We start from the raw sequence: 16,391 nt of genomic DNA on the forward strand, positions 1-16,391 counted from the left end.
GGTCTGATCAGAAAAGAAATGGTCCGGTCCGGTCGGGGGTGCCGATCCGGTCCGGTAGGGTGGTCCGGTCCGGTGCCGTACCATCCGGAGGTCCCGTTCAGCACCGAACCATCGTACCCACAGAAGTGTTCGGGTGGTTAGGTCCGGACGTGGACATACCGTACCATCCGGACCCGTAGGTCCGGTGGTCCGGCATGGTCCGGTTCGGTGCCAGACCATCCAGACCAACAGAGGTGGTCGGGTGGTCCCGCACCGGACCATCCGGACCCGTAGGTCCGGACCCGTAGGTCCGGTACCATCCGGAGGTCCTGTTCGGCACCGAACCATCCGTACGCACAGAAGTGTTCGGGTGGTTCGGTCCGGGCGTGGACGTACCGTACCATCCGGACCCGTAGGTCCGGTTCGGTGCCAGACCATCCGGACCAACAGAAGTGGTCGGGTGGTCCGGACCGGTCCGGTAGGGTGGTCCGGTCCGGTGTTCCGGTCCGGTCCCGTACCATCCGGAGGTCCCGTTCGGTACCGAACCATCCGTACCCACAGAAGTGTTCGGGTGGCTCGGTCCGGACGTGGACACACCGTACCATCCGGACCCGTAAGTCCGGTATGGTCCGGTTCGGTGCCAGACCATCCGGACCAACAGAGGTGGTCGGGTGGTCCGGTCCAGCACCGGACCACCGGTCCAGCACCGGACCATCCGGACCCGTAGGTCCGGTCCGGTCCCGCACCATCCGGAGGTCCCGTTCGGCACCGAACCACCCGTACCCACAGAAGTGTTCGGGTGGCTCGGTCCGGACGTGGACATACCGTACCATCCGGACCCGTAGGTCCGGTTCGGTGCCAGACCATCCGGACCAACAGAGGTGGTCGGGTGGTCCGGACCGATCCGGTAGGGTGGTCCGGTGTTCCGGTCCTGTGGTCCGGTCCCATACCATCCGGAGGTCCCGTACGGCACCGAACCATCCGTACCCACTGAAGTGTTCGGTCCGGACGTGGACCTACCGTACCATCCGGACCCGTAGGTCCGGTATGGTCCGGTTCGGTGACAGACCATCCGGACCAACAGAGGTGGTCGGGTGGTCCGGTACCGGACCATCCGAACCCGTAGATTCGGTCCGGTCCCGTACCATCCGGAGGTCCCGTTCGGTACCGAACCATCCGTACCCACAGAAGTGTTCGGGTGGCTCGGTCCGGACGTGGACATACCGTACCATCCGGACCCGTAGGTCCGGCATGGTCCGGTTCGGTGCCAGACCACCCGGACCAACAGAGGTGGTCGAGTGGTCCGGTCCCGACCGGACCACTGGTCCGGTACCGTACCCTCCGGACCCGTAGGTCCGGTGTGTTCCGGTTCGGTGCCAGACCACCCAGACCAACAGAGGTGGTCGGGTGGTCCGGTCCCGACCGAACCACTGGTCCCGTACCGTACCATCCGGACCCGTAGGTCCGGGGGGTCCGGCAAGGGCCAGAGGTACTGTCCCGCACCGGACCCTAAGGTCCGGTACGGTCCCGTACCATGGGTCCCGTCCGGACCAAACCCGGAGGTCAAGTCCAGTCGGGACCCGTGGGTCCGGTTCGATCCCGACCCGTAAGCCTGGAACGTTCCGGACCCTTGGTCCGGACCATCCGTCACCCGAACACCAGACGCTAAGGAATGGCGTGGGGTCAAGACGGTCCGGTCGGAGGTGTCGGTCTGAGCAACAGAAACAATGTTCCCGTCGCCCTGACCATTCGACAGAAGTACCACGTTCTGTCGAACACCTCCACGTCCAGTAACTAGTCGGCCGGAGCGTTTCAAGAGGGACAGCCACCAGTCACACGGACGTCAGAGGGAACCGTAGTAGCAGTGGTCGTAGGCACGAAGCCTGAAACCCCTGCCCCCACAGGACCGCCCTGAACGGGGTCAATTCGCATCCCAACCCCAGCGGGGAGGGAATTCAGAGACCCCGTCATCTCCTCCGATCTCCCCCCCCAGGAGGCCGAAACTACTGTCAAAACAGCAGCAGACGACCCAGCGAGGGAGTTCAGAGGAGGACCCGTGTCCCTCCTGGCTTCCACAGCGGTGGAAACCGAGGAGGGCACAGGAGAGGCACCGGAAAAGGAAGATTTTAATGCCAACTGCACCCGGTGTTCCCAGGCGGTCACCCATCCAAGTACTAACCGGGACCGACGTTGCTTAACTTCGGTGGTCGGACGAGAACCGGTGTTTTCAACGTGGTATGGCCGTTGGCTGTCAAAACCTGAGTCTCTCCAGTAGCCCCTAGATCGGATTCACCAACCCCCAAAGAGGGTTGGGAATCGACCTGCCCCCGGATTCGAGCCAGGGGGGAGAAGGAAACCTTCCCCCCAGGCTTGAAACCGGGAGGAGCTGAAGCCTGAGACTGAGGGCCGGACAACGGCGTCGAAGGGGGGGAAGCCTGTTCCACTGAAGGAGAAGGAGAAAGAAGCTTTTTCTTTCCCCTCGACCTTCCCCGAACCTTCGACGGCGCAGCCCCGCCCGAAGTCCCAGGCTCAAGCCCAGCCTGTTTGAGCAAGCTCGCATTGAGCTTGCTCAAACAGGCTTTCTCCGCCCTCCCTCGCCGCAAACGCAAAGCGTTTGGGGAGGGAGAGTCGGAGCGCCGAAAGATCCCCTTCTCCGTGCGTAAAACATGACGCTGGGCGCCCGGAGAAGGGTTGCCCCCGGCAGACTCTGGTTCCGTAGAACCAGAGCCCAAAACAGGACGAGACATCCTACCTCGCCCTGTACGTACCCTTAAAGACCGAGAATTAACAAAATTCAAAGAAAATTTAGGTCAATACTCAAGTGAATGCGGCGAAACGAGAAGCAGACGACCGGTCACCACGAAGTAGGACGGGAGGCACGCCGAGTCCGCCACACAAAAACGGAGGCACAAGTTGAAGGAAACACAACGTAGCCTCAAGCCAGAAGTGGAATAACACACAATAATCCAACAGGTGATAGTCCACACAGAAAAGGAGCCTCTTAGTCCAAAATAATCCGGGAGCGTAGCAGAAACACAGCCGGTCTGACACGCGCGAAAAAAGAAAGAGGACGCGCCACCTACATCCTGTAAGGGGGAAGCACTCGGACAGTGCTTGGGATCCACGGTGGCGCATGGTTATGGGAGATAATTGTACCCACTCAGCGTTTTGTCCAATTTTTTTTTTCGGCCTATAATAGATAATGTGCAAGAATAGTACTGTCGAGGTAAGTGTTATATTGACATATCCTTAGCCAGGCCTGAGAGAGCGTGCACCTCACTGCCTCTACGGGCAGAAGCTAACAAAACGAGGAACAAGGCTTTACGAGTCAGGTTAGCTAAGCTCGCTGAAGCTAAAGGTTCAAAGTCCGGAGAGGCTAGAAACTTCAATACTAAAAATAAGTCCCACGCGGGAAGAGGGGACTTAGCCTTCGCAAAACCAATCGCTGCCCCCTTAAGAACACTAGCAATGACACCTCCCAGGTTAATGCTATGCCCTAGTTGCTTCAGAGTAGAAGAAATGGCTGAGCGCCTGACTCTCAAAGAAGAAGGAGCCAAGCCCTGAGCAGCCAAACACGAGAGATGATTTGCTACATGCATAGAGCGAGGAGAAGTAGCAGAAACTCCATTCTCCGAACACCACTTTGTCCAATTTAACCAGTGTGAAGCATAAACAGTGCTGGTCGATTCCCTGTGGGCCTTTTGGACAAACCCTAAAGTAGCCTCTGAGGCGCCAGAACGGCGCAGCGATACCTGGACAGCTTCCAGGCGTGAAGCCGTAGGAACTGGGGGTTCTCGTGAGGAACCCCCGACCTTGGTTGCACGAGATCTCCCTTTCTCACGCCCAGAAAGAAGGGAGGGCCGTCTGCGAGACGAAGGAGGTCGGGGAACCAATGTTGGCTGGGCCACCAAGGGGCCACCAACACCAAGCAAGGCTGTTCCAGCTCCGCCTTCCTGAGAACCTTTCCCAAGAGATGAAACGGGGGGAAAGCATAAGCTATCAGGCGCGACCAGTCCACTTCGAGGGCGTTCGTTTCCCACGCCTCTGGATCTGGAAAGGGGGAGACAAAGACCTGGAGCCTGCGGGAGAATCTTGTCGCAAAAAGATCGACTGTGGGCTTGCCGAAATGCAACCACAGACGCTGTAGGATCTGATGAGTCAGAGTCCACTCCGTGTGCAACGTACGCGACGGACGACTGAGGCAGTCCGCAAGAACGTTGAGTTTGCCTGGAATGAACTTCGCCGACAACAGAATCAGGTGCTGGCTGCACCAGGCCAGAATCTGACATGCCCTGACAGAGAGAGTGAGAGACAAAGTGCCTCCCTGTCTGTTGATATAGGCCGCCACGGTCGTGTTGTCTGTGCGAACCCGAATGTGTTTGTTCCTGACCAGAGACAGAAACGATAGGAGTCCCAGGAAAACAGCCTCTAGCTCTAGGGCATTGATGTGCCAACCCCTCTGCGTCTCGCTCCACAGACCTGACGCAGTGTGAACAGAAAGATGGGCACCCCAACCCTCCATAGACGCATCTGTGAACAGAAACTCGTCTGGGGGGGACATCGAGATTGGCACCCCCTGTGAAATCCAGGGAAGTAGCCACTGCCTCGTTGTGTGCCGAAACCAGCTTTCGAGAGAGACCACCGTCTCCCAGCCCTGAAGAGAAGGCTTCCACAGCGAACTCAGGGCGGCCTGAAATGGCCGCTTGTGGACTCTGCCTAAGGGCACAAGAGTGGCCATCGACTCCATTTGGCCAAGAAGAGAGGTCAGAACACGTACAGACGCTTTGTCTTTCAAGGACAGAGTTCGAATCAGACTTTGCAACTTGTCCACCCTTCTCTGTGAAGGGCGTACCAGCCAATCGACGGTGTTGAACGTCATGCCCAAGTACGTGAACTCCTGAGAAGGCGTGAGTTCTGACTTCAGCTGGTTGATTGAAAAGCCCAGCTCCAGCGCTTGTGCGAGCACCCACTGAGTATGTGTCGCGCACAACCCCGAGCTCTGACTGAGAACAAGCCAGTCGTCGAGGTACGCCCGAAAACGCACCCCCTTTTGTCTGACCAGAGCGGCAAGCTGGCGGACAACCATCGTGAATATCCAAGGTGCAAGGGATAAGCCGAACGGCAGAGCCCGAAACTGATAAATCTTCTTGCCCCATAGAAATCTCAGCCACTTCCTGTGTGCAGGATGAATGAGAACGTGGAAGTAGGCGTCGGTTAAATCTATTGACGTCACCCAGTCCCCTGGCCTGAGTGCGTCCCGAACCGACGCCGGAGTCTCCATGCGGAACTTCACCACTCTGAGGTATTTGTTCAAAGGAGACAGATCTAAGACTGGGCGCCAGGCGCCCGAGGCTTTTGGCACCACAAAAATTCTGCCGTAGAATCCCGGTGAATTGCGGTCCAACACCTCCTCTATCGCTTGCTTCTCTAGCAACGAGTAGACTTCTCCCTGAATGGCCTCCTGAGCCTCCCTCCTCTTGGGAAAACGAAAAGAGGGAGGAACCCTGGTCAACGGGGCCTTGCCGTCTAACCAGAGGAGCCGGAACCCCGAACGCACGATGCTCACTATCCACTGGCTGTTTACTAGCAGTAACCAAGCCAGTAGGGCCCTGGTGGGGCCGCCCGCCACCAAAGGGGTGGGGGCCAAGTGAGCAGGTGGCTCGGGGGGGCATCATTGGGGGGGGGGCTTGCGCCCCGACCCCCGCGATTTGCCAAACGATGGAGCACTCTTCGGGTAAGGGGCACCTCCGCCCCTACCCCGAGAAGAAGAACCTCGGCGCTGAGCCTTGCCTCTGAACGAACCCGAAGACTGGGGCTTAGAAGAGGTCTGGTTCTTGTTCTGGTGCGCGAAACCATGGTGAGCAATCTGAGCTATGGCCATGTCTCTTGCGTCCTGCGTCTCCTTACGAAGCGCATCCAAGGATGGCTGACCAAGCAACGCACCCTCAACAAACGGAGAGGACTTAAGAGACTCAATGGTAACCTTGTCCTGAATCCGAGATCCCGTGAGGAAGGCTGACCTCCGAGCAAGGATAGAGTGAGCATAAAGGCGAGCCGACAGATTCATCTGTTCAGCCGACACCTTAGCCAGAGAGGCTAGCAGAACAGTGACATCCAACTCCACAGCATCGTCCCGAAACTTGAAGGGATCTAAAGACGACGCGATAGACCTTGACAGAGATCTTTGCAGAGTCTCAGAAAGAGAAGACAATTCAAGCAGACGCCTGCCAGTCTCCTCCAGAGACAAAAGAGAGGCTTCCGTGAAAGGGACTGCTCTCTCCCTACTGTAACCATCCTGCCTAAGTGCTGCGAGTTCCGGAGTGACCGGAAGCGTTGAACGCGGCAAGGCATACGAGTCAATGAGATTGACCGGATTAAAAGACAGTAACCTCTTAGAAGCGCCGTGAGGCAAAGCTGAGGTCACACTCGATGTAGCCAGATAAGCCTGTACAAAATCAGGAGCTTGAGCATGAGCTGTTAACAGTGGGACAGCTTGGGAAGCACCACCAGACTGACCAGTGGCCAGAAGCCTTGAAAGCTCAAACGCTACTAAAGGGGATTCCCGAAACCGGAACTGCTGTTTCTCGTCCTTGGTCGAACGAAAATCCCCTAAAGCAGAAGAGGGTTGAACAACTGAACCGGAAGGCGTCGTCACACCCTCCCCAAAATACCGAGAAGCCACTTCCGCCGCTAACGCCAGAGCTTGCGGAAGCTTATTCGGTATGCGGAAGCTGACATCTTCGTCACCCTGGACGGAAGTGCCAAAATCCGACTGGTAGTCCCTCACTTCCGTGAAGCCAGGCACGACACTTCCGCCGTGACTACCATAGTCCGACAAAGCGTCGCCCGGAAGAGACGCCACACGAGGGATTTTATACCCAAGCGGTACGTCTCTATGGACTGCTTCCTGCCTGTAAGGCGGAAGCGGGGAAAACTGTGAAAGCTGTGCTGCCGCACCAACTGCTCCTCTAGAGAGTGTCGGAGGACGCACTTCTCCTGTTCGGTCAGAGACCGAACGCGTGTCTGGGCTTTTCCCTCGATCTAGACGTTCACTCGATCGGAACGACGTAGACCGAGGGCCTAAGCTTTCGCGCACATGAACCGGTGTGGCTACTCTCTCCAAACCACGCACTTCGTTTTGGCCGGAGAACCCGGTTACTGGCGAAGTATAAATACCTTGATCGTCGTCAGTCCAAGAAGCCGCTGAACGCAGCAGGGAAACACCACGGCTACCATCAAAAGAGGCGTGTACGTCGGCAGACGTAACGGTGGAGGAGGGCGGAACACGCACCCTGGCCAGGGAACGCACACCCCCCACGCCGGAAGGCAAAGACAACATCTCAGCCTTGGTAGATGATAACTCCGCTGAAAGAGAGGAAATCTGAGCACTCAAGGAGTGCAAAATAGCAGAAACATCCTGCTTCTCGCTGACCGGACCTGAACCGGACAAGACCGGTGAAGCAGACAACGGCAAACTAGGCATCGCCGGAGAATCTGGCAAGTCTATCGCAACATCAAACGAGGATTTAGACAAAGGGTCAGTGACTCTAATCGAAGCTTGACCTGACGAATTCTTAGACTTACGAGAAGACTTCCTCGTGGGAGAAGGCTCGGCCGCCGACTTAGCGTTATTCTTCTTTTCCTTATCCGACATGACGAACAGAAAAAAGTGTAAACAAAGCTAAGTACTCGACAAAACCTAAGTCACAAAAACGATAACAAACAACAAAAACGCTCACCCAAACACACAGTAGGAGCAGAGGGACCGTGTGCAAGTACCAAGGCAGGGTCTGACAAAGGCAGAAGTCAGACAAACCGGCTGAAAGCCGGAGCAAAATCAAAACACGTCTGTAGACACAGACCGCTGGAGAGTGAATGATTCAAAGATGGCGGCAAGGTCAGGAAGTCACGCGTGACTTTGTCATGTTAAGGGGTCAAGGTAGCTCTTTTTTAGGGTGACCTCCCCTTGTTACCAAGGCGATGCTATTCAGCGTCCTAGCACTAAACTGGAGTAAATTGCTTGATGTGAGTTGGGATAAGATATGTAATTTAATCAGTTTTAAACGCTACACTGTACGAAAAAGAGCAAAACCTACCATTGCTCTCAGTGTTCTTCATGTTGAGAACAGCCTCTATACGATCAGGGTTGATGCTCTCAAGCTTCTTCTGATCCTCTGGCAGCAAAGTGATGATGCGGTCAACCCTCTCCCCTGCAGCAACGCCCTTCTGTGACGTGACGTCTGATTTGTCAATCACATTCTGGCTGCGTAGACTGGCAGATCCTGTATTGCAAAACCCAGGCACACTTATATCAAAAACAGTATCACAAGATCTAACACACACACACACTCTCTCTCACACTCTCTCTCACACACACACATGCACGCACACACACACGCACGCACAAACACACACACACACACACAAACTTTGCCATGAAGAAAAGTGGAGAAAGTGACACCTCTTCCACAGACAGAAAAGAAAATATGTGAAACATAGCGTACCATCATCCAAGGCATCAAGCTCCTCCTGGATTTCATTCAGGACTTCAGCCACCTTGTCCTTCTCCGTCTGGGCATCATCCGTCTCGGTTTTGGAGGCAGTCAGGTTGCTAAGCAATTCTGCACAATTAGGACAACCACACTTAAGTTGTAGCGCCTGCTGTAGCATTCATCTTAATGATTTCTAAGTGTAAGTCTGGTATGCCTCTGCTGACCACCGATCAAAGTCAACTAAGGAAAAGAGATTTTTTGTGTTTCTCATTTTTTACACTTCTCTGAAATCCACAAATTTGCAGAAAAATAAGAGCCCTACAAAAACACCCACACCTCCACCTTTCAAAAAGTCTTGTGGGTAACAAGGACATTTATGGGAAATCGGAATTCCCCTGCTGTAACCTCATGAATATTAATGAGTAGCTCATGGACCAATCGCTGGGCAATGCCTTCCAGCCAGCTTAGCGTGGATGCTTTCCCCGTGACCGCGTTCGGTCACTCTCTTCTTTGCCGACCTACAGACAACACCATTTTTGCTGTGTCTCTACTTTTGACTTATTCTTCGTCTTTTCTCTAACTCTCGCTCTCTTCTATCTTCTACTCTTCTAGACTACTTGATCCCGTGTCTTCGCTTCAGCAAACATTAAGGTACTGTGATTCATTCTATTTTCTTCGTTGTTGATCTTATTGTTGATCTTATTTGGCCGTGATGCCAGGAAATCACGCCGTTACGGACGGCGGTTTACCGTCGAACGCTCGGTTGTCCCCCGATTTCAAACTTGCGGGAAAGGTCGATTCCGTAACGTTTTTGTGTCGCGGAGGAAAGATTTTGGACACCTTTGAAAAAGAAGACATTCCAGCCCGTTCGGCACGAAAACCCGACTTGGTATTCCTGATCATAGGCGAATGGTTTTCGTCCTGTGAAGAGGTGTTGGTGCACTGTCTCTCTTTGGCTTTGCTTTCAAATTTTTGTTTGTTTTTGTTCTTCTAACCTTTCTGTGTACAAGTTAGTTGTAGGTTAGTTGAAGTGCATTGATTAATTTTATCGTTTATCTTTGTGTCAACTTGCAAGGTAAGGAAACAGTTTGCATTTTTCGGTGTTGGTTGGTTTTTAACACTAGAAATGTTACTGGCGGTCGGGATCATTATGTTTTGGCAGGTTGACAGTTTGTTTTGGCTACGGAACTGCAGCAGTCGACTCGTGACTTGTCACTTTTGCAGGTGTGACCTAAATTAGCTAAATCTGACAATTTCCATAACATACGGTTAACACAGTTGGTATGTCCCGAGAAAACAACTAAGAGAGGGCACTTGACTTAGAAAACACATACTATGCACACAAACCAACTCACCGTTTCGTGTTTTATCAAACAGAATCTCTGATTCTCCGAGCAGTTCATCACTCATGATGTAGGATTCTCGCGCATTCTCTGCATTTCCATTTGTCTGTGACATAAAATGTACTCATCAAAATAACGAAAGAAAAAGCACTGACATTATGCTTAACATTGAACAACAGTTACTTACAAACAAATTTACCAGATCTTCAAATAATTTTGACTGCCTATAGAAACAATACCGAAATACACATGCCTTTCTGTAAAAAATTTTTATAAATTAAACAAATCAAAAACAATAAATAAAAAGATCAACCATTGACATAAAAATTAGTCAAATGTTATCAGGAAGGACAGAATAAAATAACTTGGTAGCAATAAGTCGTCACACATATTTGTTATTATACTGTTCAAAAAAAGAAACGCATAGTTGCTACTTGCCAAATTTGTTTTATTTTTCGAAAAAATTAACAGAAAATCCAATATTTAGATTATTTGTTTGAAATTTGGTATGGACACAGTTGAATGCACACACAGTTCATTTGCATCTTCAAATCAATCAGTCAATCAATACGATTGGGTGCCGAGGCTGTCAAGTCAGTAGGGGGTGTGACTGCCTTGAGCAGCAACAACTGCCCGGCACCTTCTGGGCATGGACTGGATCAGATGCCGGATATCTTGCTGTGGGATGGTGTCCCACTCCTCCTGAAGTGCCTGCAATAGATCGCGGTGATTTGCCGGCGCTTCTTCTCGCCTGCGCACACGTCTGTCCAATTCATCCCAGAGGTGTTCTATCGGGTTCATGTCTGGCGACATGGATGGCCAGGGAAGCACCTGGACATGGTGGTCGGTGAGGAACTGGGTGGTGAGTCGTGCTGTGTGCGGGCGAGCGTTGTCCTGCTGGAATATGGCATCCTGGTCAGCCAGAAGAGGAAGGGCGTGTGGGCGCAGAATTTCCTCCACGTATCGCTGGGCAGTTATGCGCCCTTGGACGTGCACCAGGGTGCTCCTTCCAGCGGTATTGATCGCCCCCCACACCATGACGCCTCCACCACACGTGTCTCCAGTGATTCCGGACGGTCCAGCGAAGGTGCTGGTTGCCCCACTGCACTCGGTTCTGGCGATGGCGGCGGGTGAGGACAGCTCCTCTGTGAGGTCTGCGAGCTCTCAAACCAGCTTCATGCAGGCGGTTCCGCACGGTCTGGTCCGATAATCGGTGTGGCCCGGGGAGAGCCTGGACAGAAGATGAGGCCGACAGGAAACGATTCCGGAGGTGGCGGAGCCGTATGAAGCGGTCGTGAGCAGCAGTTGTCGCCCTTGGTCTTCCCGCTCGTGGCAAGTCAGCAACGGAGCCAGTGGCTTGAAACCTGACCCACAGTCTACTGATGGTGCTCTGGGACACGTGGAAGTGCCTGGCGATTGCACTTTGACTTTGGCCTGCTTGTAAACGACCCAATGCAATTTGGCGGTCTTCTCTGCTCAATCGGGCCATCTTTCGTCGCTGAATTGTCGTCTGATTTCTTTGTGGCGAACAATCCGCTTTTATGGGTTTTGGAAGACATGGTGAGAGCTCAATATTCCCCGAGTTTCACGAGATTACACTGAAGCATGACGAGTGGTCATGCCAAATGAGCAATTTTGACATTGTAGCCACTGATAACGCATGCGTCACGTGCAGAGCTCACTTGTGGCAATGGACGAAAGGTCGACGACCAGATAAACATTTTCTGCAGTTTGGTGGATATCCTTGTAGCCATATAACTAAATTAACCAAATATTACAAGCTATGCGTTTCTTTTTTTGAACAGTATATGAAGATAATGATGGTTTCTTTTTGGGCATTACTGTTGGTGGAACACATGTGCATATTTGAACAGAAATTGTGGCTATAATTATTTGTATTGGAAAACAGTATGTTTATCATCTGAGGAGGGTCTATATAAATATGGTAATGAAACACGATTTGAAAACCATTCGATTTTGTGGCGCAGTTCTGATGCAAAGCCTGCTCTTTGATACGGTATAGGCATTGGCTACTCACACTTTCTCTCTTTATCAATTCTTTTGTCTAACATTATATCTTAATTTCATGTTTCCATTATCATTGCAGTACATCTAATTCATACTTGAACACAAAAAGAATGGCTAAATTGCATTGGGTAAAAGCAGACCAGTATATTTTATGCGTGCCGTGATTAGATGATAAGCAGTGCTAAAGCAAAATTGTGTATGGGAATTCATAGTATACAGGGTGGTTTTTGTAACATTATGATTAAAATTCATACTTGCGAGTTCACTCAGGAATTTATTCCTTATCATCCGATAGAATAAAAATTAATCTGAATCTCATTTTTTTTTTTTGTAATTGCAAAATTACTTCTTGCAATTTTAATGGACATCGTTACGCTTTTAATGGAGAAGCATATACATGTACAATGTGAGCAAATACACCTCTGGTAACTCATCAAGCCATGAACTATGGATAGCTAAACTACGGATGGATAAGCTATGTATGAATAAACTATGTACAATACTACCAGGATAAAACTTGTGATACCGGGCAATGGGGAAGGAAATACCAGAACCTACCTTTACATATACTATATTTTCAAGGCAATACAGCATGTTAGCTGATCCCCCCACTTTTATTTTTAAAGATAATTTGCAATTAAGTCATGTTTTAGACAAATACAGATGAGAAGCTGCAAAAACATTAGCAGCAATGAATACATAAGACATGACTGACATAAAATAAATTATTTGTAATCATACAATTAAACAACGGTTGGAAAAATATTGTTCCATTCAGTTCTCAATGGGTTGTTTTGTTTTTTTTGCGTTTAACTTCGCATGCAATGTCCAATATCTGTTTTCCAGAATAACAGGTGCACATAGCTCACACAGATACGTACATCCCCCTCAACTGTGTCATCAATACTTTCGACCAGTCACTTCAACTCCTACACTGAATGCCACCAAATTCTTTGTTTTTCACTTTCATATGGGATAGTTCTCAGTTCAGGTAAGCAGAGTCGCTGTGGAACTAAAGTTATCCGGGCTTGAAGTGTAATTCAGTAACAGATAAGGCGGCAGGGACAGAAAAGGCACTCGAATTAATAGGAGTAAAATAGATATGGCATGTAGGCCAAAACTTATGCTAATACTGTATAACTATTTTGGAAATTGTTCATTCTATGATCCTGCGGTGCTGGGTGTATGTATATCACTGTCTAATCTGACAGAGAAGTTTAAGCGCACAATATACAATACACTAAAAAGAGAGCAGAGTCACCAAACCTTTGTAAAAATCATTGTAAAATTAAGATGCTGGAAAAAGAATGCAAAGAGAACACACACACACACGCACACGCGCACACACACACACACACACACACACACACAATATCAATTGGTAGATCAATCAATCAATCAAATCTAAAACAGCATATTTTTTTTTTATCATTCAAGGAGAATGTTGTATCTGGTTAAATAAAGCAGGGATGTCGCTTTGCGCCGGCAGACAATGAAACAACAAAACCTATTTCAAATCACTGAAAACTTTTCCACCGAGTATATGTACAAATATTTTCTTTAAATAAAATCTGAATAACACAAAGCTGCTTGATCATGTTCAAGTAGTTACCCTTTACTTCCAAGCATGTCCTCAACCCTCTACAGTAAAACGCCCCTTTAAAGACCACCCCTTTAAAGACCGCCCCCCCCCCCCCCCCCCCCCCCCCGCCCTCAATTTCAAGACTTCTCTTCTTTTGAGACCTTGCTTGTTCACATTTTCGGATCGTAGTCTCTGTAAAATTACACCCATTTTTAAACCCCTTTGCTTTCAAGACCCGATATCCTCAGGGTTTTGTTTTCTTTTTCATTTTCATTACTTTATTGTCCCATCGCTGGGAAATTCGGGTCGCTTCCTCCCAGTGGAAAGCTAGCAGCAACGGAGTCGTGCTACCCAGGTGTCTGCGTGTTTAGGTGTATTCAGCCACCTGCACTTATGGCAGAATGACCAAGGTCTTTTACGTGCCATTGTGATGACACGGGGGTGGGACATGGCTTCCGTCTCTGGGTCTGCACATAAAGTTGACCCGTGTCCGTCCCGGCCCGAATTCGAACCTGCGACCTTCCGATCACAAGTCCAGTGCTCTACCAACTGAGCTACCGGGCTCTACCAACTGAGCTACCGGGCTCTACCACCTGAGCCACCGGGCCTTAGAAGACAGGTTCCACTGTATCTAAAAATAGAAGACACGAACCTCGTTGAGGGCTGTATCAGCGTCGTCCACAGCCTCCTGGGAGTTGTTGTGAGCGGCGTTGATGAACTTGACGATGTTCTTGTAGGCCTGACCTGCCGCTACAGCGTTGGCCGAGAGGTCGCGCGTGTTGTTGTACAAGCTGCAGGTAAAACCCATTTGCAAACAACATGATTGAAAGGTAACCAGTACTGCTAACACAATCATGTTCACTGGTGCAGATCAGTGCAGGCTTCTACACAGATTAAGAGCATCCCTTCACTTGGATACATACCAAAAATCAATGGCGTGGCTGCCTTCTGTTCAGTGAGTATTTTTTCGCTGACTTTAGACGGCCTAACTTTGATCATTATAAGACTCTCCTGATTACTCGAGTTCAGAAAAATCAGAGTTCTGAACAAATGCAATTAATAATTCCTGAAACAGCAACCTTCTGAACACTACAAATAACAACTGCAGGTCCATTACACATATCAAACAAATGACAGCAACTTTAAAGACTCTATAGGCCATCAAATTGTGAAAGAAAAAATCTGTGTATTAGACCTTAAAATAACAAGATATTCTAGCAGTCCCTAAAGACTCCCTTACTTGTCCAGTTCGCTGGCTTGGACGTGCAGAGCCTCAGCATGGGCAAAGGTCCGGTTGACCAAAGGTTCAAGGTCATTCAGACCGCGACCCAGGTTGTCATAGTGACCCATAATGTCCACCAGAGCTTGCTCCATCTTGGACGAGTCCACTGCCAGCTCCTGAAATTCACAAATGTGTGTGTGTGTGGAATTGCTTGACTGAAATATCTCAACCAGTACACAAGTTTTTCACTCAAAAATATTTTAAAAAACAAGAAAGGTTAGTTACCGGAATGTTTCTATAACTATTCTTAGTTTTTTTAATTTTTGATTTTGGAACAAAAGCAGTCTACCAGTTTCGGAATATTTCACTTCATGAAAGGTTATGAACCAATATTGCAAGGCAGTGAAGATGCATATAGCATAGTTTTGTATGTCTGATGTTATTTGATGTTGCTGTCTGATGTTGTTGTCGTGTACCAAAAAGAATTAAAAACATGTTAAAAAAAATATATTAAAAAAACAAAAAATATTGCAAGGCAGTGTAAGGCTATCTTTTATATACGCTCAACAGCCATGCAATAAACAGGAGATCAAAACAAAACTAAATTACACACATTTTCATGATGGTGGACATGACAATAACAAACCAGAAGAACAAATTGTGTGAGTAGGGGATGAGGAACTAAATCAAAACAGAGGAATCTGTTCCCCTTCCGTTCCCTATACCGTTCCACCCCATTACTCAACACTTACATCAAAAGCAGTGGTGGCGTTGGCTAAGGCTTCTTCAGCGTCCTCCAAAAGTTGTCTGCCCGTGTCCAGCAAGGTCAGGCTATCCTTCTCCAGCGTCTCAATGACCTCTGTCAAATCCTGCACACAAAACACAAACAAAAGTTGTTAAAAAAGGCCCAAAACCGAAGACAGATTATGCTTTCTAAATTTATAAAACAGAGAGAGATAAACAATCACACCGAAGACAGATTATTCTTTATGAGACAGAGAGAGATAAATAATCACAGTTACTGTGATTGTCAACTCTCACTGGTAAACCCAAACCACAATGCCCCAACGCCCCCCTTGTTTTATTCCATGAGTGGGCTTTTACTTTTTCTTCCACAAATGGGCTTTCACTCCCCCCCCCCCCCCCCCCCCGCCCCCCTCATGAATAGACTTTTACGTGTTCAGCCGGTTTTATTTTCACCCTGCAATTTTAGGCTGTCATACTCTGTTTTGGGGGAAAAGGAAGGGAGGAAGGGGAATCAATCAATCAATCAATATGAGGCTTATATCGCGCGTATTCCGTGGGTACAGTTCTAAGCGCAGGGATTTATTTTTTAATTTTGTTTATTTTTATTTTATGCAATATATATCGCGCACATATTCAAGGCGCAGAGATTTATTTATGCCGTGTGAGATGGAATTTTTTTACACAATACATCACGCATTCACATCGACCAGCAGAATGGGAATGGGAAGAGACAGCACACTTTTCTGACCTCAAGAACCTCCATGTTCTGAGCCCGGAGCCGCCGCAGGTCATCGAGAGCCATGAGGGCGGCGTTGGTCTCTGTGTTCTTGCCAAGGTCCAGTAGTCGCTCCAGGATGTCCCCGAGCGCGACTTCCGTGTCGATTGTGCGGTTCAGCTCTGCCTCCACTTTCTCTCCCAGCTGATCAACCACGCCAAGCACTGTGAGGAGCAAAAAAGTATAGTCTTCTGAATGGACGAATAGACAGATGCACGGACAG

The 16,391-nt window shown here is 49.6% G+C and overlaps 1 protein-coding gene and 1 non-coding gene across 3 annotated transcripts in view; both read right to left on the reverse strand.

Moving 5' to 3' along the window:
* The window catches only part of LOC138967179 (laminin subunit alpha-like), a 168,539-nt gene that overhangs the window by 70,187 nt on the left and 81,961 nt on the right, over window positions 1-16,391 (reverse strand). For both annotated transcript variants that reach the window (XM_070339694.1, XM_070339693.1), the window contains exons 48-54: window positions 16,142-16,332; window positions 15,399-15,515; window positions 14,665-14,822; window positions 14,077-14,215; window positions 9,827-9,920; window positions 8,484-8,600; window positions 8,076-8,261 (exon numbers count right to left, since the gene is read on the reverse strand). In XM_070339694.1, the coding sequence (XP_070195795.1) occupies window positions 8,076-8,261; window positions 8,484-8,600; window positions 9,827-9,920; window positions 14,077-14,215; window positions 14,665-14,822; window positions 15,399-15,515; window positions 16,142-16,332 (1,002 nt within the window). The remainder of the gene's footprint in view (window positions 1-8,075; window positions 8,262-8,483; window positions 8,601-9,826; window positions 9,921-14,076; window positions 14,216-14,664; window positions 14,823-15,398; window positions 15,516-16,141; window positions 16,333-16,391) is intronic.
* Window positions 2,110-2,228, reverse strand: LOC138967901 (5S ribosomal RNA). Its single transcript, XR_011456077.1, has one exon. It is a non-coding gene; the product is annotated as a 5S ribosomal RNA (ribosomal RNA).

Source organism: Littorina saxatilis, linkage group LG5 (assembly GCF_037325665.1).
Source record: "Littorina saxatilis isolate snail1 linkage group LG5, US_GU_Lsax_2.0, whole genome shotgun sequence".
In the NCBI taxonomy this organism is placed as follows: domain Eukaryota; kingdom Metazoa; phylum Mollusca; class Gastropoda; order Littorinimorpha; family Littorinidae; genus Littorina; species Littorina saxatilis.